Source organism: Vombatus ursinus, unplaced genomic scaffold (assembly GCF_900497805.2).
Source record: "Vombatus ursinus unplaced genomic scaffold, bare-nosed wombat genome assembly UNPS02014820.1, whole genome shotgun sequence".
NCBI lineage: Eukaryota > Metazoa > Chordata > Mammalia > Diprotodontia > Vombatidae > Vombatus > Vombatus ursinus.
The window spans coordinates 13,647,771-13,674,511 of record NW_020954598.1 but is presented as its reverse complement, the minus strand read 5'-3'; the positions used below and the strand labels follow the sequence as shown (position 1 = coordinate 13,674,511).

Below are 26,741 nucleotides of genomic sequence, written 5' to 3'. Positions count from 1 at the left end.
GCATATGTAAAGCTTTCCCAATTAAAATGTGGGAAAAACCAGAGTATCTTCAGGCTCACAGGTGTCAAACATAACAGGCTTCTTCTGCTCCCTGACCAGGATAATGAATTCCTTGTGTTTTTGGGTTCAGACTCCAGTATCAATTCCCATAAAAAGTCTTGAAATGAAAGTAGGACAGATTTGGTCCTTGGATGGAACTACCACAATTCCTATTGACTCTCATTTTAATAAAGTAAGGACAACTGCACACCCCTGTACACACAGTATTCCCTCCCACTTTAAATATCTGTTTAATATTCAGGCCTAATCTTCTGGAAAGTCTTTCATTAGGTGTTTATTGTTGTCAGCCCCTCTCATTAACTTTTGATTAAGGAAGTCAGATGTTCTGCAAAAACAATGAGCATGTCCTTTTGTTGTAAGAAAAATATATTATGAGATAATTGTTATTACATTAAGCCTTGGTAATTATTTTCTGTCACCACTACCAAATGACTGTTCTGGTAATCACCTTTTAGCATAGCTTTATTGTAGAATACACCTAATAAAATTTTTTATTGAACAGTAACTAGAAATTAGCTTCATCCAGAGCTCATAAAACAGCAAATGAATTTTTTTAGGCAATATTCCTACTTGTTCATATATTTTTTTCATAAGTCATCAGATAGTCAGAATTATCCCTCTAGATAACTATATTAAATAAAGTTAAAACAATAAAATCATAGAATTTTAGACCTACAAGAGACCTGAGAGATCAATTAATTCCATATACTCATCTCACAGATGGCTAAACTGAGGTTCAGCAGAGAGAAAGTGGTACATCATTGATGAACTTGTTGAAATTATGTAGTGGTTTTAGTGGTTTTGGTTGGAACACTTGGATGCCAGTCTAGATGGAATGTAGAATCTGTGAAGGGAAATAATGTGAAATTAGTTTGGAGTGATAGGTTGGCTTCTCACTGTGAAAGCTATTGCACTAATCCGTGCAAGAAATAAAGAGGGTCTGAACTAGTGTGATGGCTATGAGATTAGAAAGAAATGGACAGATGTGATGTAAAGGTAGAAATCACAGGAGTTGGCAGTTGGTTGGATATAATGAGGGGTGGTGGAAAGGGAAGATTTTAGGATGATTTCAAGGTTTTAAACCTGGGTTACTACATGGATGGTGGTACCCTCAATAGGAATAAGGAAGCAGAGGAAAATTGGTAACTAAGTGAGTGAAATAGTAGTAAACTTTGAGGGTGATAGGTCATCTTGAAGTGTGGGGATTAGTAGGCAGAATTATAAGAGGAAGATTGAGAAAAGAGTAGATGCTACTTCTTGAGTGATGTGTGCGAGGAGTGATGGTAATGAGAAGAGTGAGAGGAGGCAGCCAGAGACCCAGAGACTTGGAGGCAGAAGAGGTTCTTTTGGCTGTTTCCTACAATTATTCCCAAGTTTCCCTTGTCTTTCAGATGCCTCACCTTGACCTCAAGCTCTTCCCTATAGTTCCCTTTCTTACTTTGACAGATCCAGAGAATTTAATATGTACACATATATTCCTATACATGCATATGCATCTATACCTATATATCTGTATGTATGTATATTGCTTTTGCTTCTTCATTCTGATTTCTCAAAGTTCAACACCAAGCACAATACCTTGCATGTAGTAGGCACTTAATAAATGCTTAATTAATTGAATTGATTGGGGCAGAAGAAGTGAAGGAACACGCACCTCCTTCACCTTCAGTTTGCTCAGGATCTCCTGGAAAGAGATGTAGGAAACCCAGGCAGCTCTTCTGAAATTTGCCATTTTTTCTCCTTCTTGACCATCTGGCCTTACTCCTTAATCAATTCTTGGTCATTTCCTGAGACATTAACCTTGATAGCATGATATAACCAAGGTTGCTTGTTTGTTTTTCCTTGTCTTCACCAGAGCTTCTAGCAGGGTCTGGAAAATATACCTACTCAGATTAAAAATAATTTATCAACCAAAATGTGATTAGTAACTGAGAATGAAAGGGCCATTTAGTGGACAAAGCTGTCTGTGGGGCCTGATGCAACCTAAGAGAATAAGTGTGGATGTATAATTGAAAAGTTGGCACTCTGTTGCAGAAGAACGGTGTTTGACCTTGGAGAGGTCCCAGGATTTGTTAATATTTCACCTTTCCAGAGTAGAAAAGGGTCTAAATTGCTTCGTTTATAATGTGAATGTATTGTTAGAAAAAGGTCTGTTAGATGATGTACTGCTAAGCATGAATGACCACTTTATATGGGTTGCCATTAGATTTTTCTCCACCGATGTGTGTTTAAATTTTATTTGTAGTTCATCACAGTTTGTTCTGATTTCCATCTTTTCTCTCACTTTGAGTGAGAATCGTATGGTAAACGAGAAGGGGGATCTGTAGTGATATAAAGGCCAGAGGGAAAATATGAGAGAGAGAGAGAGAGAGAGAGAGAGAGAGAGAGAGAGAGAGAGAGAGAGAGAGGAAAGAGAGAGAAGGAGGGAGGGAGGAAGGGAGGAGGAGGGAAATTAGGTCAGTTATTTTGGCTACAGCTTCTTTCATCGCACCCGTTGTTTATAATTTTGATCTAAAAGATATTCATGTTCTGTGGAGATAATTTGGGCCAACTTTATGCAGTAAAAAAAAATTCTTAGCCATTTACAATGTTCAAGGCACTGTGTTAGACATTGGTGATACAAAGATACAAATGGCATGATCACTGTCATTAGGAAGCTTACATTTCAATAGAGGGAATGTGATGTGCACAGAGTTAAGGATAATAAAAGTTAGAGCATTTTATGGGGGGCGGAGAATAATGGAGAATTCCAGATAAAATATTCAGGGAAATTTGAGAAGAAGAGCTATCCAGCACAATGTGTAGCTTCAATAAGTAGATGACACTAGGAATATATCAGGATTAGACAACACAGCAGGGAACGAATATTTAATGAGTGCCTATATTATACATTACCATGTAGTATTCCTGGATAAGGAAAAATGTAATGCTAAGAAAAGGAGAAGAATGTGAGACCTAAAAGAAGAGAAAGAGGGAACTGGGATACATTGAATATTGAACATATTCACCAGTTTAAGGGTTCACTTTTGGCATCAATGTTGGTTCTAAAACAAAATGCAAAATAGATAAAAATTGTCCTCTCAATTTTTATTTCCTTCCAGCATCCTAAGGCCTAGGACTTGTTCTCACTTGACAAGGTGGTAATAATCGATTAATTTGATAACTGATGAATTCTAAAAAACAACTGGGATAAGAAAGAGATGCAATTCCCTTCTGTTGTCCACCTCCTTCACACATACTCAAAATACTTTTGAGCCTGTTTTCTATCTAAGTAATATATGTATGTTGTAATAGTGTCCTTCAAGAGACAATATCCTTATCTTTATTTTCAAATCTAAAGGATTGCCTTTTATGATAGGGATCTCAGGTCAGGTAGTGAGTTATGGCAGTACCACATTGGACTGATGGTGGGAATTTTTTTAAGGCAGGACTTTGTGGCATTGCTCAAACCCTACCATGATGCTCAACTTACAAAGGGCATCCCCACATAGCTTAATTGTAAGGCACTTTCATGGTTTCGAATACATGTGAAGCTAGCAATGATTGCTACCTGTACTCACAGTGGCATCTCTGCAGGGATTTCAACAAAGCGTCACAACTATTTGGTGGGGTATTCTATCTATAATATGCTTCCTGGGGATTTCTTTGATAGGAAAGACACAAAATAGCATAAACAGAGGCTAACATTATATAGCTCTGGCTTTCAATTTATATGAGATCAAGAAAGGCATATAAAATACTCCTGACTTCTTTCATTAAAATACTCTTCTATTGCTTCCTTAAGGTGTGAAAGTTTTCTTTCCTTCTCCAAGGCTGTGGTAAGAGAGCACAAATATGTCAGGTCCTCCCGAGTACAGGCCTAGGAATAAATTCTATATTCCCTTACAGAGGATAAGCCTAGCTAACTCTGTAGAACTCTATCCCTAGGTTGGCCAGAGAATAATGAAAATTTTAGTTCACAGTCACTCTGGATGATTTGTCTACTAGAGAATGGATACATTGTGAGCTGAGTTAGTGGAGGTAGTACTCCCATTGACGTGACTATGGATCTTTAACAGTATTACAGAAGGTCCTGTGGTACCATTTTCCATCCATTGTGTTTTTACCACAGAATTTCTTATCATTTTGCCTTTTACTGTTATGACTACTATGGCATTCTTGTGATAAACATATCTAATAATAAAAGGGTTTCCCTTCCTTTCTGGCACATCACAATCTAGGTGATATCCCTCAACAGCAGCAACTCAGGCAGAGTGTTTTTTATTATCTATGACAAAAAGCTGTATGTCAGGAAATGTAGCAAATGAATTTTCTGATTAAAGCTACTTCAATTCTGTTGGCCATCTGAAAAGAGTGCTTTCAGAGTACTAAGGGAATCCAATACATTTGTACCTCATTCATGAACAGACCATCAGTTCTTAGTTACTTGGCAAGCACCTTTCCTTAACTTGGGATTCCATGAGAAACAGTTTAAAGAGATTCTCCCTCATATGGTCATATATTTTGGCAAGTGAGCGAGTATGACCAGCTACTTTTTGAAGATAATAAATGACAATGATATCAATGTTTATTTCTTTCTTAAATCTATGAGACTGACTATGATTCTCCTGTCTAATAATTTCTACTCATTTCTATCATCTGTGTACTTGATGTGAACAACCCACCCTAGAATGCTCATTGATTTATTTGATTGTATAATGAGGAAGGAAGATAAAGCACATGATTCAACCTTTTAAAATAAAGTTAGCTGTTATTAATGAGATGAATGGATCAAACCTGTGGCAAGATTTAGAAGGGGGAAGGCAGGGAAGAGAACCCACATTTATTAAATGCCTACTGTGTGCCAGGCACCATGCTGAGTCCTTTACCAATATGTTGGTCTTTGCAGCAAATCTGGGAGGTAGGTGATTTATGATTCCTATATTATAGTAGAGGGAATAGAGTCTAATAGTAGAGTTTTGTATATGTACATATAAAACTATGTATGTGTTTCTATGTTGTATGCATATATACATGTATGTATACATGTAGCAAATGTTTACAACATAAATCTAAAATATAGTGTTCAATCAGTCAACAAGCATTTTAAGTACCTACTATATGCCAGGCAATGGGCAAAGTGTTGGGGATAGAAAGAAAGGCAAAAGACAGTCTATGCCCTTGAGGAGCTCACATATGCATTGAAGCATCTATGTGTATGTATGTTTACATTGTATATCTCTATTCCCATATCCATCTATCACTTTCTCTATCAGTCTATATTATGCACACATAGGTTTCAGAGGTGATGGTGGTGACAATGTTATTACATTATACACACATAGGTTTCAAAGGTGATGGTAGTGATAATGTCTAGAAGTTTAGCCCCTTTGCTAAAACTGCCAGAAAGCCGTTGCTATTGTTGTTTTTCCAAAGTTAACTTGTGAACTGCACAGATGGTTAAATAACTTACAGTATATTTCAGCCATTCTTTACCTGGGAGAAGGAAAATGAGAAGTGAATAGATTTTGAATAGCACTATGAATCCTAAGGAAGGATGTTTTTTTTTTTTTAAACTGGTCACAAGGATATTATTATCATTGTAGACAATGTTATATGCACATATAAGGATTTTCTTAAGATTCTTCTACTATGCTGGGAGAAATGGAAGTAAGGTCCCTGAGATAAGTTTGCTGCAGTAAAAGATAAGATTCTCTTAACAGAGAGTTTAGAGGGCAATAACTCAATTAGGGAGCAATAGGAGAAAGCCCTGTAAAGGTTTTTAACATTGGGATTACAAGCAACTTGCTGAGAGCCTGTGGCCAGGCATCTGCATCTTTTAAATTCTAAGATGCACTCTAGTGAGAGGCAGCAAAAGTTCCTTGAGAGCAAAAAAGACAAGGTTTATACAATTACCTATTGATAAACATGTTTTAGCCAGGAAAGTACATGGTTTCATGACGTGCAAATCTTGGTTTATATTGAGTCTCCTCTTTGGTAGATGTTGTTTATAGTAAGTAACTAATACCTTAAAATATGTTTTAAAATAAAGTTACATGTAGAAAAATAAATTTTCAATAAAATGGCATAATTCTTTACTATACAAATGTACCTTCAATCCATGGAATATATGGAAAAATTGCTGGACTTATGAACCAGAAATTTTGGATATTAATTCTATCTCTGCAGTGTGTCGCCATGACCTGGAAAAAAAATAATAACTTAATCTCTCCAAGCCTCAATTTCTTCATCTATAAAATGGAGATAATGATACGCTGCCTACTTCATTGGGATTTTTTCTCTCTGAAGGTTTGGATCATACAGGGAAGCTAGGTGATACAAGTAGGTAGAATGGTGGGCTTGGAGTCAGAAAGACCTGAGATCAAATCTGTCCTCAGGTACTTGCTAGGCATGTTATCAAGTCATTTAACTTCTATTTGCCGCAGTTTCCTCCACTATAAAATGGGGATAACAACAACACTTACCTCTCAGGATTGTTGTGAAAATTCAATGGCATACTATTTGTAAAGTTAATATAGTTCCTGGCACATAGTAGGTGCTATATAAATGCTTATTCCCTTCCTCTATTATTTCTTCACATTCTAAAACAAGTGATTTCTGGAGTCACCAAGTACAACTTCCTGATTTTATAGATGAGACCACTCAACCCCAGAGAGAATAAATCACTTTCCCAAGGTCCTACAAGTAATAATAATCAGAAGTGGAATTTGAACCTAGGGACTCTGATTTCAGAGCCAGTTTGCTTTCTAGTATAACCTGAAATAAGATAAAGTATTTAAAAATATTTTGTATTAAATGGCTTTAGAATAGCAGTGTGGATCCTAAGGCAATTTTTTTTCCTGACATAGCAAAGACACTACAATGATAGCAGTCTCTATTGGTTTGAGAAGGAAATAAGGCAAAATTGGTATAAATTCCACTTGAAGTAGAAAGTAGCTGGCCTTATTCTCTCACTTGAAGAAACATGTGACTGCAGGTATTTAAATTGTTTTCCAGGAAATCCCAAATTGAAGCTAAGGAACCAAATACCAGCTGAGCAAGTAAGAGTGAGCCATTTGATGTCTGCTCACAGACAAACAGGGCAACTTTGTTTTTCTTTGGTTTCCTTGCAGGCTCACTGGGGTGGGAATAATACTCAAATAGAAAAGAATCGATGTGTCTACTTACTTTACACCAAAAAGTAGGTTAGTTGGTGTTATAACAGGAGAGGGCATATACAAGGTTCCTCTCTCTTTGCCTTCGTGTTGAGGAGATCATCAATGGCAATTTAAAATAGTTCCAGAATCATATTGCCTCATTATTTACTTCATTCAATCACTCATTCAAAAACATTTATTAAATGCTTATGTACCAGGCTGTGTGTTAGATCTTTTTGCTGTAATTACAGACAAAGACAAAGCAATCCATGCCCTGAAGAAGCTTATGTTCTACTGGGTAGAATAGAAATACATTCTTCTGTGCCTTGATTTATGCTAAGACTCAATGAAAATTTTTAGCTTTTAGGTCAAGCCCTTACCAATGTTCCCTGTAATTTTTTTTAAGTTGTAAGCAGATGACCATGTTACATGAACAATAAACTATAACCACTGAGAATCAGTTTTCAGTTAAATATAAATAAAACTTTAATAGTTAATCAGACGCCCCTTTAATGATGCAAATGGTTATTAGTATACCCCATGGTAATTAAACATAAACTCCAAAGCCATTCACATAAATAAAAATCATTGGTATCATTTTTGTGCAGTTAAATGAATCCTTATTGGAGTCAAGTTGGAGAAGGGAGCAGGAAGATTTCAAACTCCTGCACCAATGTCCTGCCAGATGAAACCATGAGACTGATCTTTGTTCATCTCTTCCATCAGGTCTGACCTTAGAAAAGGCTCTGCCCTATTTTAAGCCAAGTCAGTTCCAGGACTCAGTGCCTTTCCTGTCCAAGTCATCAGTAAGGAAGAGTGAGCAAAATCGGTTATCCAAAGACTCCCAAAGCACCTGGATTGTTGGCATATCTTATTCAGACTTCAGGGAAGAAATGAAAGTAGAGTAGCTAAGCCTAGAAACTGACTAGGAAGAAAAGACTTTATAAAGTATACACACGTATTTTATTGTTAGTATACGTGACCCTGAGCCATAGCCCAGGGAAATTATTTTTCTTTTACTTCCAGGTCTAAGGATGGAGAAACAGATTCCAGAGAGCTCTGTAACTTGCTAGCTGTGTTGAAGATAGTAATAATTTATCATCTTCATAGGTTGTTGTGAGAGGGTCAGATAAAAAAAAAACATAGGTGAAAATATGGTTTAGATCTTAGTTGTTATTGTTAATAATATCCAGAAGCTACTGGGACAGGCCACTCAGAGGAACTATGAGGGTCATGGCAAAGTAGCAGTACTCATCAACTATGTTTCCAGCACAGTGTAAACATGTGGCTCGTTCCAGTGTTTAGCACTAAGAGACTGGAAGTGGGGGGAAACATCAGGATTGATTTAAAGGATGGAGTTGTCATACACCAGTCAGGGTGCTCTCTGTCCTCCTAGACATCAAAGTAGGTGTTTTAACCTTTGCAAAGTCCCTCCTGATCTGTAACCTGATCTTGAGGCATGGCTGGGTTCGACTTGTGGTAATGCATAACAAAAACTGTCACTATGCTGCAAACAGCATCTTTGCATTGGGGGATTTTATGTGTTTAATGGGAACTCCCTCCCTCTCTCTCTCTCTCTCTCTCTCTCTCTCTCTCTCTCTCTCTCTTTTTCTCTCTTTCTCTCTCTCCCCCTCTCTCTCCCTCCCTTCCTCCCTCCCTCTCCAATTAAGTGAATTAAATGGGGGTTATATATTTAATACCCAAACTAATTCATAGATGGTGTGGGTTCCATGCTAGACTTGAAGTTAGGAAGAACTGACTTTGGCAACTAGGTGGTAAAGTAAATACTGTGGGACTTGGAGCTAGGAAGATCTGAGTTCAAATCCAGCCTCAGACTCTAACTGTGTGAACCTGAGCAAATCACTTAACCTCAGCCTAGGTTTCCCCATCTGAAAAATGGGTATAAATCACACCTATCTCATATGGTTGTTGTGAGAATAAAATGAGATCATATTTGTAAGATGTTTGGCAAACTTTGATGTATGATATAAGTGCTATTATTATTATTACTAATTACATCCTACCTCAGACACACACTATCTCTGTGACCCTGAGCAAGTTAATTAACCTTTTTAAGTCTCAGTTTTCTCTTCTGTAAAATGTGGATAATAGCATCTTCCTCACAGGTTTGTTAGCAGCAGCAATCATTCCATCAACAAACTTTTATTAAGCACCTACTCTGTGCCAGATACTGTGCTGAGCACTGGAGATACAAAGAAAGGCAAAAGACAGTCCTTGCTCTCAGGGAACTCACACTTTATATGCATGATCAAATGAAGTAACATGTAAAACACTTTGCAAACCTTAAAGTACTCTATAAGAATTGGCTATTAGCATCATCATCCTCATCTTCATCTGCCTCAGAGGAGGTCTCCTCAGAGACCTTCATGGCTTCTACACTGGGACTTGAAGCAAGAAAGACTTTTGACATGTGGAGATGAGGAAGTATTGTGCTCCAGGTGATGGGGACAGCACGTGTGAGTGTATGGAGGTGGGAGAGTAGGATGAAATGGGGAATAGCTCATGGCCTTGTTTCTACCAGCTCTGGATTCCCTTTGATAAAAATTAACACCATTCATTTGAAAATGTCTTTGCTATTTGGAAAATAATTATTTCATGTTTTAGAGAGGAAATGACAATGAGTGATTTACAATTTTAATTTAAAAAGTCATAATTTCATTAAGTATTTATGAAGCACCTGCTATGTTCAAGGCATCTTTACTTCAGACACTGGGCATATAAAACAAAAATGAAATAATCCCTGCCCTCAATGAGCTTACATTCAATTAAAAATGTACAAACTATAATACATTCATCAAGAAAAACTTACAAAATGTCTTTCCTTTAGGTTGCTGGAGAACTTGTTAATAGACTACACCTTGAGGCTCATATTAAAAAACCAGTGAATACCTACAGTGGAGGAACCAAAAGAAAACTATCCACTGCTCTGGCTTTGGTGGGAAAACCTGAAATTCTCTTACTGGTAAGAAGTGTGAATATCATCAAACTGATATTCTTGAAACATGACCCAAAATGGCTTGTCCATTTAAATTGCAATTCTGTCAATTAGAAATGGTTATACCTCTTGTCTGGCTATGTTTATATAAATAAATGAATTTCAATTTTTAACTGTTTTACATATTGTCTTAGAAAAACACTGGCCAAAAGTGAACCCTTAAATTGGTGAAGATGTTCACTATCCAATGTATCCCACTTCCCTCTTTCTCCTCTTTTAACCCTCACATTTCTCCTTTTCTTGGCATGGTGTTTTCCCTTATGCAGGAATGCTACATGGTAAGATATAATATAGATACCCACTAAAAATTTTTTCACTGTGGTGATGTTTAATCCTGATATATTCCTACTGCCATGTATTCATTGAAGTTATCCATTGTGCTAGACAGCTTTTCTTCTCAAATTTCCCTGAAATATTTGGTCTGGAGGCCTCCATTACCAGCCCCACACTCCCACAAACACTCTAACTTTTATTATACTTAACTTGAAACTTGTAAAATATGATATGCAAAGTCTCGGTTATTTATACAGAATAAAAATGCTAAATTTCATTTAATCTTTTGTACCTTAATGAGAAAATGCTGGTTTTCTCTAAGACTATTATTTTCTAAGGCATTCAAAACACTATCATGGCACAAAGGAATTTAAAATGTTGCTAATTTGAATGCAGTTTCTTTAGTCAATTGGATGCAGCTAAATCAAGTCAGTTAGTTAGTACTTGTAATTTGTGCATTATAATAACCAAATGTCAAATTTGATTGGTCTCAGTTTCCCAAATTAATTAAGGGCAGTAAAGATCACCATGGTAATTTAATGGAAGGGAAAATTCTTAGGGTTTTGCTATCCTATGATTACAAGGTTCCCTTGACCATAATAAATGAGAGAATGGGAGGATGGAGCTCTTTCTAAGAAGAAGAAATAAAAAACCCTTTATCCAATTAAAAATTACCATAGCTATAAATATACTCACAATGTTAGTTAAGAGGATAAATCTATTAGCTAAATATGATATTTTAGTAGACATTCCATAGTCTTAGTCCTAAAACGGGACTAAGGGGCCCAATGCTGTTATTTCAGTGTAGATATTCCAGTTGTTGACTATGTTTTCAAATGTTCTTGGGAATAAATAAAATAACTTTTAGAGCTGGAAAGAACCTTAATACCTATTTAGTCTAGACCACACCCCAGTAATCCCTATTTTAACATAAATCCATTGGATTCAGGCATCCAGTTTCTGCTTGGACAAATGGGGGGGGGAGCCTATCAGCAACCCACGTAGGATAATACTTTAGAATTTTGCTCATAAATTACAATTTTGTCTTTAGGACCATAGTTTCACTATGACTTTATGCAATTCTGAGCTATAACAAATCATTGAACACTTATTCTTAAGTGTGCACATCTCTGAGGGAGAAGTATGTAAAAGTGGGATCTTCTCAAGATCAAAACTTAGACCTGTCCTTTTAAAAGTTTGTACAGAATGAAAGTTGTTCTGTAGGGTTAGGTGAGGACAACTGTTATGACAATTTTCATAAAAAGTGAAGAGAGTGAAATCTCTGAACTATAGGCCTAAAAGCTTGACTTGGATTTTTGGCAAAATTCTATAATGTACTATTAAAGAATGGTTGTCTAGGGGAAAACTATTTATGCAGTGTAGCCTACATAGGTGAATCAAGAACAAGTCATCAAAATAGAAAAGAATAAGTCATGGTAGATTAATATCAATTTTTTTTTCATAGAAAACTAGTCAATACAGGCAGTCCTGTGGTGTGAAAGAATTCACTTAGATCTTCTCTGTGCCCATTGGTAATGAGTTCAAGGTGGACCCCAAGAATTTGGAGTGCTACCTGAAATGATGACAGATAGATGTATGGGCCTAGTGTCCTGAAAGAATTCACTCAGACAATCTCCAAGTTAAAGAAAGGCATTTATTGGGGTGTTGTGCCAAAGTGAGTCTGCTCCCCATGAGGCAGAGCCCCAGTGGTCTCTATCCATGTGGGAGGCAGAGCATAGGCCTCAGTCCCTGCTCCTCTAAAGGAGAAGAGTGGCTCCTGCTTCCAGTAGGAGACAAAGGTGGCTAGCTAGGTCAAAGATATGGTTTAAATACAATTTTATGGAATAGGGGAAAGGGGATAAGAGAATGAGAGGAGCAAGCGTGGCTCCAAAATGCCTGGAAAATCAGGTGGTCTGGAGGTGATAAGCAAAGAGAGCAGAAAAGGGGAGGGGAAGAATTGTGGAATTAAGGGTGCTTTGTGAAGGCACACAGATAAGTTCATGGTAGGGGCTTCAATGCATAGTCTTCTTTGAACACTTTTCTTGCTGGTCATGTCCTACATTTTATCTCCTGTCTCAGGTCCTGCTTGCTCCATCTACCTCAAGTACTATTTTCTACCTCATCACTGTACATTTTTTGAAGGCATATATGGCATACTTATGAAATTTGGAAATGATGAAAAGCTGGGATAGATAACCAACACACGAGATAGGAAATTCTATAAAGTTCTTAGCAATCTAGCATGTTGAACCAAATCTAAAAAAAGCTGAAATAATATGATCATACAGGTGAATTCATGGACCTTATTGACTCTTCTACCATCTCATACTTTAGGAAACAAATCTGAGGCTGCTTTTCTAACAAATTGTTAATCGGTAAAAGCAAACTGGCTCCAGAAACATTCATTGTTACGTTGTTCCTTTTTAGGCTTCGTGCAAAGACAGTTCTGTGTAAATGTACAGTTGGGCCCTGATTTGGAAATCCTGAAAATCAGTCCATCCTTATTGTAATTTTTTTACAATTGTAATTATATCGATGTTCATATTATGTAAAATAACTCATTTAGTAAAGTAGAACTTTGATTTTACAACATCACAAGATCTAAATGCATTTAGAAGTTCTGTTCCACCTTTTTGCATCTGCCTTAAAATCTAATGAAGCCATCAGCTAGTAGTGCTATCACATTGTTTTAGGTAGACAGCTAATGAAACAAAAGAAGCATCGATTAACTGCTGTCATAAACTTGATGAATATTTTAATTTAAGTTCATTTAGTAAAACTCTTTAAGAATTATGTAATTCCCCTTTCTTCAGTTGTGCCTGCATTGGGTGCACCAATATTGAAAACAATTTAGGACAGGTTATGAGAAGGGAATTGCAAATTTAACAAAATAATCCTCTTCTTGCCAGCACTGAATTGGATATAAATTAAATTATTGGTTAAAAAACAGCTTACAAGTATTTGGTAAATAATTGAAGGAACTGAGTTTTCCTTCTGAAAAATAAGGTTATAAAGTATTTGTCTGCCACAATGGAAAGGTGAAAAATGATTTAACCATTTTATGTGGGATTAAGTTTGGAAAATTTAAAACTCTAAACTGGTCTGTCTTCATTCTATAGTATATAAGTTTCTTTCAAAAGTATTCTAGATAGTTTAAATGAAATGTTAAGCTTCTGAAAGAAGATTATTTTAAATGTTTGCCAAAAAAATTGGAAGGTAAATTAGTTTAAATGGGCCAGTTTTGTGATCAGTAAATGTCATTAACAGAAGTATGGAATGGTATACTTGAGCTTACCCATATGAGTGCCATTAGATTTAAGAGTATATTTTAGTCTTATTTTTAAACTTGTAAAGGATTTTACATTGGATTTGGGTTAAGGATCTTAGAAAAGTTTTACACTCACATACTTATTATGTTATTTGTCCTTTGTTCTTGAAGAGGACCGTGACATCAGGAAGGTAACGCCATGACTTATAAGCAAATTGGATTTAAGTGATGGAGGGCTGTACAAAGTCACCAACCTCAGTTTCTCCTCCAGAGCCATCTGGGCCCAGTGGCAACATACAGATCATGATGACTGGAGATGGTCCAGGATACAGTGAGAGACTTTGAACTTTTTAAGGCTAAGGTTTTTCCCAGGTCTCAGTTTGATTGAGGCAACACCCATTCAATGATTCAAGCTAGGTAAGAAATGAGGCAAAGAATGGCCTCTTGTATCTAGTCCAAAAGAAAAATCTATCTATGAGGGGAAGACCCTCAAGGTTTCTGGCCAAAACAGATAACTATTGGTTACTGTATGTGAGTTAAATCTTCAACGTGGAAAAATCTATAAATTTAAGAGCCCTAAAATTTTTTTTTTTTGTAATTTGAAGATTCTGTATCAGATCTAATTGTTATGTCTTCAAAAGTCTTAATAAAATATAATGAGTAACTTGCTGAAGGGAGTGGAGTTAATAGTAAATTTACTTCCACTCCTTCACATGACTAACCCCTATTCACTGATAAACTGGAGGCTGAGTTGTATGCTGTGATGTCTTATTAAATATTAAATTTAACTTATATATTGTTATTTATTCATTAGTATTAATCTTATTAAATATTAAAGAAAAATGAAATATTATGATCAGTGTAGTCTTGGATGGGTTCAAAGAATGAACTCCACAAGCACAAGGAGTCGAGGCACGGTTAGACAGTTTAAGTGAAAAAAGATCTGGGGATTTTTTAGCAAGTTACAATCCAAATGTGAATCATTCCATTAAATTTCTGTATGAGAAGTGGCTGAAGAATCTAGTGATAGGAAGCTTGCAGGAGAGAAGATGGGGGAACATAATTGTTCTCAAGTATTTGAAACATGGAAGAGGAATTAAATTTAATTTGTTTTGTAAGCATTATAGAAGAGCAAATTTAGACTTGATAGGGGGAAAGGCTTTCTTTAACAATTAGAGTTATTGAAAAATGGACTGGATTAATCTGGAATCGATTAGGTTTCTCTCTACTATAGGTTTTCTAGCAATGGCAAAATGCCAATTATTGGCATTGTAGAGGGGATCCTTAGCCACGTATGAATGAGATTAATTTCCTCTGAGATTTTTCTGGATCTTAAATTCTGTACTTCTATCAGTTAACATTTTTGGAAATGATATGGAAGGAGTATTTAGTGAAATCTTTAGCTTCATATAAAATAATAACTTGCTTTTACTTAGCAGTTTAAAATTTTAATAACTCATTTAAGTAAGGCATATAAATATTATCATCCATAGTTTACAGATAAGACTACAGTACAGAGACTAACTAAAGTTAACAGTAGAGCTGAGACTTGAATCTATGATGATTTTGCTCGAAGTTCAAAGTTTTTTTCCCCCTTCTTAAACTGTGGGTTGTGAACCCATATGGGGTCATGAAAATTTTGGCAACAGTAAAAGGTTTCTGAACGTGCAACAAACAAAAATTAATTCAAAATCACATGCTTAATGAATTTGAGGTGCTTCTGGCAGTGCTTGCCCCTGTTGCTTTGCACAACTTCACTGCAGCTTTGGTTCAGAACACAAAGCATGTGCACTTAGCAGTGTGCATGCCCTCAGGCCATGCAACAGCACCTTAATGCTGCTGAACTTCAAAAGGGGGTCTCCAGTAAAAAAAGGTTAAGAAGCCCTGCTCTAGGCTATATTGTTTTTACACATGACATTAATTTCTTGCTTAATAAAATATTGATGACAAAAATACAACAGAATAGCAAAAGACTGTGGGAAAAGACATGAGAGAAAGTTGTAATGCAGAAAATACAATGAATAAATGTAGGAAAATAATCTGAATTATATTTATAGTCTCAGTTAACTAGTATTTATTAAGACCCTATTATATACCAGGCGTATACGATCTGGGGATACAAAGAAAAGCAAAAAAAAAAAAAAATAGTCCTTGTTGTCAAGGAGCTCCTAGTCTAATGGGGAGATAACATGAAAACAACTATGTACAAAAAAGATATATACAGGATGAATTGGAGATAATCTCAGAGGAAAGGTACTAAGATTAAAATGGACTAAGAAAGGCTTCTTGCAGAATGTATGACTTTAGCAGAGATTTAGAGGAAGTCAGGGAAGTCAAAAGATAGAGATAATGGATTAGAGCATTGCAGGAAAAGGGAGACATGATAATGGAAACACTAGAGTCATGAGATCTTGAAGAAACAGAAAGAAAAGGAAATTTATAAATAACAGTTTATAAATACTTGTGTATTATATGGAAAATTAATACGTTTGTTGAAAAACATAATGCTTTTTTTTTAAATTAAAGGAGAGATAATCAGAAGCACTCCTAGAAGGGAGAAATCAGAACATTTTCTAAGTGGAAAGGGCCTCAAGTGAAATGAATACAGAAGGGGTATAATTATAGGACAAGTCAAAGTATAGAATGCTAAGAATAACAGATTTCTAAAAACTGCAAAGAAAATATCTTGGATTTTTTTCAGGAAATTTTGAATTTCAGGAAGTTATTCTTAAGCATTCTTAGAAATATTGAAAGTAAAATATAGATTGCAGAGAAAAGGAATAAATTAAGTCTTAGGATGCCAGCATTGGTGCTCTACAAATTTAAATAATCTAGAGATATCGTTGTCAAGTTTCAAGCTTATAAGAAAATGATTTAATAAGCAACCAAGTAGAAAGTTATCACAGAGAAAAAAATGCCTACTCAGTTAAGAACACAGACACACAAACACACACACCCTTACGAAAGTGAATAGTAACACATGATGGACTATGGTATACTTGAAAGTGAAGAAATGTATTTTAGAGGAAGAGCCAAGGTTGTAGAGTAATAGTAAGGAGGACAGCATTCTCCTACTCTCCTCCCCACAAAACCACTCCTCCAAACAGATATAGAAAAGGCATGAATCTGAATCTTGATGGGGAAATCCAAGAAAAAAGTCACAGTGAGTCATTTTTTATAGCTCAGGTCAGCATAGAGAGGCACAGAGAGGTCTGTAGACACTGGCAAAAGGGTTTGACCACACATGGAGCACTACACGCAAGGAGTGCTTATGTCTGACTGTGCAGCAGGCATTCCAAACCCATGCTAGGTTGCTGAGACAGGAACAGGGGCCAGTGGAAGCTTGATTGCCTACTACGAGGCCCTGGTGACAAACCCAGAGTGAAATGAGAAGGGTGGAAAGGAAGTGGTCAAATGGAAAACAAACAAATAAACAAAACTTTGTATCTAATTTCTCTGAAAAGGATTTGGCACACTATATATACATATATATGATATATGTTATGTATAATATATAAATGACATATATCATATATATATAAACGAGAGAGAGAGAGAAAAGAAGAAGAAGAGGAAGAAGGAGAAGAGGAGGAAGAACAAGAAGTAGTCATTCCCAAGAGATAAGTGCTTAAAGGGTGTGAAGAGTTCTCAAAAGATGTGTAAACTTTACAACCACATGAAAGAATGATACAAATCGTTAAAAATAGAGAAATACAAATCAAAACAGTGTTGAAGTTCCAGCCCACACTCTGACAAGTGGCAAAAATGACAAAAATGGCAGTGGTAGAATCTTGGATGGGTTGTGGAAGGATAGGTACACTTAATCATTCTTGGTGGAGCTATGAACTGGTGCAACTATTTTGGAAAACAATTTAGAATTATGCAAATAAAGTGACCAAAAAGTCCATACCTTTTGATCCTGAGGCTTTATTCCTGTTGTGCTGTAAGGAATAAAAAGGGATAGTTTTAGAGAATTTGGGAATACTTGACTGAACTGATTCAGAGTGAACTGAACAGAACCAGAACGACATATACAATTCAAATAATATAACAAAGACAAATAACTTAGGAACTCTGATCAGTGGGATATCTGACTGGTTCTGGAGGTTGATAGAGATAGGGATAACCTAGAATAGGAATAACCTATGATAGGGAGGTGAAGGACTCAGAATGCAGAATAAGACATATATTTTTAGACACAATCAATGAGGAAATTTGCTTCGCTTGATTATTTATATTTATAATGGGAGTTTTCTTTTCAATTGGAGAATGTCTGGGTAGGAGGGAGAGAAGGAAGATTGAAAAAATATAATTTAAAAATATAGGGTTTTTTTCCCTAAAATAAGCTTCCCAAACAAAGCTAAGCATTTATTTTAAAGGTGAAAAGTGATCATTTTAAAGGATACATTAACTTGAGAAATTTATGGCAATAAAGACCACCCATGAAACAGCTTTTGAAATGCAAAACCGATAAGGGAACAGAGCTAGATGAGGATCATCAAGCTCTCAATACTTTAATCAACATATGTAGATATGTTACAACTGTAATTAATTACTATTTCAATGTAATAGCTAAAGGGAGATTAAAAAAAACAACAGAAGTATTGCTTTGATTGACCACTGGCTGACATAAACAATCTTGATGGAAGAACAGGGAAGAGAGGAGTATTTTGATTTAGGGTAACACTGTTAAATAATTGGAGAAAAACAGAAGAACCAAGTAAAAAGTTTGTAGAGGAGAAGGGGGAATTAGGCCCACAGAAAAACTTTTATCTGAAACAGGGAGAAGAGCCAGGGAGTCGTTTTTACAAAAAATATAAATTTAATATTTTTAAATATCAGAATTCCATTTAGTGATGTGTATTTAGGGGGCATGAAGGTTGGATAATAATTAGTATTAAAGAAATGAATAATAATGCATTTTCTTCCAAGAAAGGCAATAACTTAAAAAAGTATGATAGATAACCAATTTAACCATTATAATCTTGAATGTAAATTGATTGATTTTCCCTGTGAAAAGAAACAAGAGTAAGTGAATACATCTGAAAACTCAACTCAGTTAACTATAGGAAATATACTTAGTAGCAAAAGAAGCTTATATATTTTATCGGACAATGATAGGCATATTGATATTGAAGCCAGGAGACGCGAGTTTCAGATCTCAAATCCTGGTTCTTCCTCTGACTATCTGTGAGACCTTGCACAATTCATTTACTTTCTAGTGGACTTAATTTCCTTATTTGTAAAGTAAGGAGGTTGGATTTTTGTGGCTTGAATGGATCTTTCTATCTCTAAGTCTGTGATGGCATGTTCCTGTGAAATATAACTTCCTTAAGCTAAATCCGGAAAACTACAATTGCAGTGATGACTTCATAAAATCTGAATTCAAACTTGGAAAATTATGATATTATCAAGGTAATTATGTTATGCTTAATGGTACTACTAATGAGAAAATATCAAAATTAAGCAAAATTAAACTTAGTGATACTACTAATGAGAACATTTCAAAATTAAGCAAAATTAAGCTTAGTGGTACTACTAATGAGAAAATATCAAAGTTAAGTTTAATGATACTACTGTGAAAATATCAAAATTAAGCATAATGCCATAGATACTAAATTTATATAAAATGTTTAACTCATTACAAAAAGTATTAAATAAAATATAAAGCATAGTGGATCATTTTGGCAATCCCAAAATGAAGTATTTTAAGTCAAACAAAAATATTTAACAAAAAGGGAAATTTGATATTAAAAAAAAATGCTGAAAAGGGGACTTTGTTATTGATATGAAGAGTAGTGGATGAAAAACTTTTTTCCAGTACCATATCATGTTCTTGGTTACAAAGAAATAAATCTAGAAGGGCAGAAAATTTCAGTTCCATGTATGGATCATCACATCATAAAATAAGTAAAAATAATAAAACTTCAATTCAGAACTTGAAAGTATGCAAATTTATACTTGTCTAAGAATACTTATAATCTACTTTAGATGTTTTACTTTCAACTGGCAAACTTTCTCCATATCTTGTCAGAACATAGGCCTCCACCTCACTTCTTTGTAGTCTTCTTACCATGACCTTACTCTGATCAGCACCACCTCATCATAAACTTAGATTCTAGCTCTGGTTTGCTTTGCTCTGATTGGTGAATTCTTGTCTTATCTTGCCAGGGCTCAGGCCTCCACACTGTTCTTTGAAGACCTCATCAAGTCCTCACTGTTATATTCCTTCTCCCTCCAACTTTCCAGCATTCTTCTCTCTGCTCCCCAGGCCCCAAATTCTCCCCCCCATTAAAATGCAAGTTCCTTTAGAGCAGTGAATGGTTTCTTGCTTGTATTTGAATCCCCAGCAACTAGCACATTACCTGGAATATAGTAGGTACTTAATAAATACTTATTAGTTGATAATAGGAGCTAACATGATATATAATGGTGCAATTATAGTGAATTCTTCACTGATAGATAATAACTGCAGTATGAATTTATTCTACCATTCTCCTATTGTTAGATTTCTTTTTTCTTCTGCTATTTGCGGTTATAAATGATATTGCTTTGAAAATCTTTGAACAAATAGTATTTTCCCTTGTTTTGATAATATGGATCATGACATCATAAATAGAAATTATAAATAATTATGGAAATATTATATTTCTAGCAATAAAATTATTGGGTCAAAGGGTATGATTAGCTTGTAATTTTTACAGTGTAGTGAGAAATTTCTTTAAAAAAAAGATTCGCGTCTTGAAATTCTACCCACCATGAATAGCTGTACTGTTTTAAAAAATCTCTGATAATTTAATTTTAATGTTATGAAAATTAATTTTTTCCCTTAGAATAACATTTTTCCTTCTATTAGTCATGTAATCCAGAATTTTTGACCATAATTATAAAATGTTAAAGCTAGAAGAAACTATAGAGGTAATCTCATCTAATTTCCTCATTTTCAGATGAGACAGAGATGAGTGACTTGCATAAGCCTCCTAGCTAGGTAGTGATGGTAGGGGTAGGGCCAGGGGCTTATTACCCAATTCCTAGGAAGATAGCCTTTCCTCTATACCTTGGTCCATGTATTTGGCCCTCTATGGTATCTAAGGACTTGTATTATTGTGTTTTTTCTTGAGGTGTCTCATAAATCGCTATTTTTCACCTTCAGGATGAACCCAGCTCTGGAATGGATGCTGGCTCCAAGCGATACCTCTGGAAAACTCTAATGAAGGAAGTTCAGGAAGGATGTGCTGCAGTTCTTACCTCCCACAGGTATGTTACTTTCACTATTAAGTTGGGAAATTTTAAAATAATAATAGCTACCATTTATGTTGGCAGTAGGGACCCAAGGAAAGTTTTATTGTTTTTGTTATTCTTGTGGCTGCATTGAGTGTATGTATATGTGTTTTTGAGGTGGAATTCAAATCATATCTTCTAACCTCCAAGTCTCCCACTATATCCACCACGTCCCCTAGCTGCCTCTAGAATGGGGGCAAATTCTAGAATACCAGTTTAAGATGAGAGGTGGTACTAAGTATATTTAACATCAGTGCCTCTAAGTCAGTCAGTCAGCAGAAATTTATAACACATTTGTTGTATGGAAGGCACCGTGCTAAATGTTGAGGCTACAAAGAAAAGTAAAAACAGTCTTTAGCTCACATTCTACTATGATCACAACATGCATACAACTATGTATATATGGGTTATACTCAGAGTGTAGAAAGCAATCTTCAAAAGGAGACATTAACAGTGTGTGTTGGAGGAGCAGAAAAAGCCTTTTGCAGACTTATAAGGTGTGGAAGGTGGGATTTGAGCTGAGTCTTGAAGGAAGCCAGGGAAGGCGGATGGCAGAGAAGAGGAGAGCGAGCATTTCAGGTTTGGGAAACAGCCAGTGAAACAATAGAGTGGGGAGATAGGGGATCTTGTGTGAGGAACTACAAGAAGGCTGGTATTGCTGGATTTTAGGAGAACAGTAAAGTGTAGAAGACCAGGAAGATAGAAAGCACCAAGGTTGTGAAGGGATTGATCCCAAACATAATAGGGAGCAATTAGCATTTATTGAGTTGGGGGCTGTGATTTGTGATTTAGGAAAGTCACGTTGTTAGTTGCATGGAGGATGCATTAAAGTGTACAGAGACTTGAGGCAGAAAAACCAAACAGAAGACTTTTGCAATAGCCCTGGTGTAGTGAACCTTTACTAGAATGGTGATGCTGTGTGAATGGTAAAAATAGGACATATAAGAGAGATTGTTAGGGTAGAAATGACAGGACTTGACTTGGTTACCTGAAATGGAAAATGTGAATGCTTCTAAATTTGATCTAAAATATTTGTCGTATGTTTTATATATATATATATATATATATATATATATATATAAATTATATATTCAGAGCTACTGTAGAAGGTCCAACTCTACTGCATCATTCAGCCATTTCTACCCTACCTTGACACGCCCCCCAACACACAAATAAAGATAAGATTTTAACTCACATTTGATGGTACCCAACTTAACACTTTTCCCACTGTACCAGGTAGCATGCTTAATATTCATGTATTTGGAAGGATTTTGAATGGCCATTAACTCCCATAATTTCCATAATTTCTGTCAACCCATTCTGTGACAAATTAACTACAAAAGTTGGATGTTATGAATCTGTTTGAGTGCATAGAATAGAATTTATGAACTTAACAGAGATCACTCCTTGAAACATCGCAATTCATTCCTCCTAATAGAAAGGTAAGGGCAGCTAGGTGGCATAGTGGTTAGAGTGCCAAGCCTGAACAAATCTGGCCTTGGACATTTACTAGCTCTGTGGTCCTGGGCAAGTCACTTAACCTTGTTTGCCTCCATTTCCTTATCTGTAAAATGAGCTGGAGAAGGGAATGGCAAAGTGCTCCAGTATCTTTGCCAAGAAAACCTCAAATGGGGTCATAAAGAGTTGAACGTGACTGAAAACAACTGAACAACAACAACAGTAATGTTAAGCATAAGTTTGGTCAATTTTATATCAGCACGTGCTTGTTCAGGAGTGAGTCTGACTTGCCCCTCTACAAAGAAATAGCTTACAACTCTGTACAGACAGCGCAGACCACCTCATCCTTACACTATGTACAGGGAAGTTCTACTTACAGTCGAAATTGTAGTGGTTCTCAAGACCTGCATCCTAACCTTTGGATTTAAGGAAGAAGATGACCAAAAAATCAGAGAGAAGTAGGGAAGGAGGAGAGATTAGAATACAAGGGCAGGAGCAACCCTGAACCCTTCAGATCCCTCTAGAAGATGTGAGTGGGATTCAGATCTCCTAAAGACCGTGACTGCTGTTTGTAGAGTACCTCCTCACACGTTTCCCACATCCTACACAAGCACTTTAATGATTCTGAATTCCTGTTCATTTGCTGCCTCCAGCCTTGACGCATCCAGGGAAGAGTCAGCAAGTATTTCTCTTACTCATCAGTATTCCATAATATGTGAGTTCCAACTACCCAGGATTTTCCTACAGATATACATCTGTGTCATTTGACAATTGTTTTTTGTCACAACATACTGGAACCATGCTTAAATATTATCAAAGTTCTTTGTGTATTCTATTGTTTCTAGCCTAATTTAAAGATCAATTAAAATACTTTGAACAAAGCCAAGGTTACAAAGAATATGGCCTAACTGCTTAATGGGTTTTTGTTCCTTATTTTTACAGCATGGAAGAGTGTGAAGCCCTTTGCACTCGTCTGGCAATCATGGTCGATGGCAGTTTCAAGTGTCTGGGTTCTCCCCAGCATATTAAAAACAGGTATGATGCCTTTTTTTTTTTTTGGACAATTGAGCCTGCTATTACTCAATTCTGCAAACCATTTCAGCAGCACTGATAATGTGGGTAAGGAAGCAGTGGTATTTCTGTTGTCTGTCCTCTTTTTTGTCTGGATTGAAGTGTAAGAGTGAAAGAATTGTGTTTTTTCCATGAGTGATTCTGTTTAGTAACATGCCCCAAGAGGCCTGTATTCAGCATGGATAGTTAGAAATGAAGAGGCAAGGCCCCACTGGGCTGGATTCAGAAAGCCCCACTGTTACTGAATGCAGTGGTGCTTGATGCTTAGACTTCATTCTTTACCAAGTTAACTAGGCAATAATGGTAAGTCACTGGAGTGTCTTCAATGCTTATTTTTTTGGGGGGGTGGATAATGAAGAGGAGAGGCAGCTAGGTGGCATAGTGGATAGAGCACTGGGCCTGGAGTAAGGACTTGACTTCAAATCTGACCTCAGACACTACTAGCTGTGTGACCCTGAGCAAATCACTTAACCCTATTTGCCTCTAAGCTGGAGATGGAAATGGTAAACCACTCTAGTATCTTTGCCAAGAAAACCCTAGATGGGATCACAAAGAGTCAGACAGGACTGCAAAATTACTAAACAAACAAAAAATGAATAGGGAAACTATTTTACAACCCTCTGACTATAATTGGGCACACACCTGAAGATCTCTATCCTGATTTCTGATTCCTGATATGGTTATTGTTTAGCTTAGTTCTGTGCTATTTATAGCTTGCATTTGTGTTTACCTGTGTTGCTATGACCAGAAACTAATCAATCAACCAAGAAACATTTGTTAAATATCTATTACATGCTAGGCACTTGTGGTGCCAGACATCGGATCTGCAAAAACAAAAACAAAAAAACAAACAAACAAACAAACAAAAACAAAAACTGAAAAGACTCTGGCCTCAAGGAATTGATATATTATTGGGGGAAACAGTATGTACAGGTAATTATATGCAGATTACTGATATGAGATGTGATTTCATTGGTAGAGGAAACTCTGAGATGATCAAACTCCCTTTACCAGTGAAGTAATTTGATACCTACTTGGCAACTTGTAAAGAGTTACCTAGAGCACAGAGAAGCTGTCACTTGCCCGGGGTCACACAGTCAGAATATGTCACAGACAAGTCTTGAACCTGGGTCTCCTTGGCTTCAAGGTTGGACCTCTGTCCACTAAGGTTTGCACCCTTTTTTTTTCCCACATACATATGTGTGCACGCACACACACACACACACACACACACACACAGACCCACAGAAAATGAATATAAGGTATTTTTGAAAGGAATGGCAGTAGCAGCTAAGGATTAGGAAAAGCTTTATGTAGAAGATGGAGCCTGAGTTGAGTCTTAAAGGAAGTAAGGTATTCTCAGGTATAAGAGTGAATTCCAGGCAATGCCAACAGATGGGGTCAAACCATGGAGATGAAAGATGAGTGAAATGTGTGAGGAACAGACACTACCTCATGACCTTTCTCTCAAACCATGCTTCTCCTGTCTATTTTTCCCCTCTCTGTGCTACTCTCCCAATTATCAAGACCCTAATTAGAATCATCTTGGATTTTTCTTTTTTACTTCCCCTTTCTCCCACAAATTTCTTCCCATCATTTGTCAAGTCTCATAGATTATAACTGAAATATCTATTTCATATGTTCCCTCATTTCTAGTCTCATTGACACAACTTCTAACTGGATATACATTACTTTTTTGCCCAGATCTGCAAAATAGGAGACATGTAACCCCATAATGTGGAATGACTTCAGTTACCTTGTGATCAGTAAAAAAAAGGGTGGGGAAGACAGGGTTGTATTCCACACTCCAAGATAGTAAATCATGGTGGCTTTTCTCCATTACCATCCAACTACTTCCATCAGACATTATCTTTCAGTAGTCTACACTCTGCCTGCCTCCTAAAGCTCTCCCTCTGTGGCTATATAAGGTCCAAACCTTTCTCCTTTATTTCCTTCTGGACCAAGCACCAGACACTCAGAGCAGTTATAACTTTTGCACAACCTGGGCATCCAAAACATCTTCATAGATGCAGCTGGGAAAATATTCTAATATCTCTTGCCTGTCATCCATATCATGCCACGAGTGTGGCAAGCATCTCTTCAAGGCAATAGCAAGTGAGAATCCTGCCTATCTTACCTCTCCCCCCCATCAATTTTTTGTTTTCCACAGGACAGAATGAATTACATACGATGGGTAGATATGGATGAGTTATGATTTGTATGGCCTCTCTCACATTATCTTTACCTCCAAAACTGCCCTTTTCCTGAATTTCTTTATTTCTGTTAAAGGTACCCATGTTTCTCAAGACACCTTGGTTCACTATCTTTGTAAAGTGATGGGGTATGACCATTGAAAGAAAGCTTTCAAACTAAGCAGCAGTTCACTATTTTTCTTTGGGAAAATGCTTAGAAGATTTACTGAATTTTAAATTATTTATATATATTTATTCTTTCATAAAAATATAAGTGGCCCAAATAGGTTGTTCTCTTCTGTGATAAAAAAGTTGCCATCGGTAGTATACTACCTAACACATTAATATACATATATGTTATATATCTACATAAGATATATTATATATGTAGATAATTAATCTATCCTTTCACACAATGAAGAGGATATTTCAATAATGAATTTAAAAGTAACCACTATTCAAAAGAAACATTCTTGGAAGTATTTCAATTGTTATGTGATATTTTTTGCTGAAGATAATTTATGTAACCCATTATCTGACCATTTAAAAAAAAACTTAGAGTAACAGTTTCTAAACTATTTAAAATTGTTAACAAATAGCATCAGTGGATTTTGAATTATTTTGCTTAAAAAACAAAAAATGCAACATTCTCTGATTAGTTTGTAAGAACAAATGACTGGCATCTGAGAAGATAACAATTTACTAATTGTACTTCAACAAAAACTTCTCATAACCATGGATGGGATTGCAAATGAGCATCATGCTTTGGTAAGCGTAGTTACCCTGGTGCATTTCTTCCAATTTGATCTATGCATCTTTGTGGAGTCTCTTTTCTAGCTATGCCATTCATCAAAATAAATATCAAAATAAAATAAACTTTGTACCAAATTTTCAAATCACTTGGTTGCAAAGTGTTAAATTAAGATTTTAGAAATAACAAAACATATTGTGTAACTAAAATATCATTATGATGTACTATGAAATAT

The 26,741-nt window shown here is 36.0% G+C and overlaps 1 protein-coding gene across 1 annotated transcript in view; it reads left to right on the top strand.

Moving 5' to 3' along the window:
• Positions 1–26,741, top strand: part of ABCA13 (ATP binding cassette subfamily A member 13) — a 489,891-nt gene that overhangs the window by 419,627 nt on the left and 43,523 nt on the right. Inside the window, exons 57-59 of the mRNA XM_027837266.1 lie at positions 10,045–10,179; positions 20,907–21,010; positions 23,435–23,527. Coding sequence (XP_027693067.1) covers positions 10,045–10,179; positions 20,907–21,010; positions 23,435–23,527 — 332 coding nt within the window. The remainder of the gene's footprint in view (positions 1–10,044; positions 10,180–20,906; positions 21,011–23,434; positions 23,528–26,741) is intronic.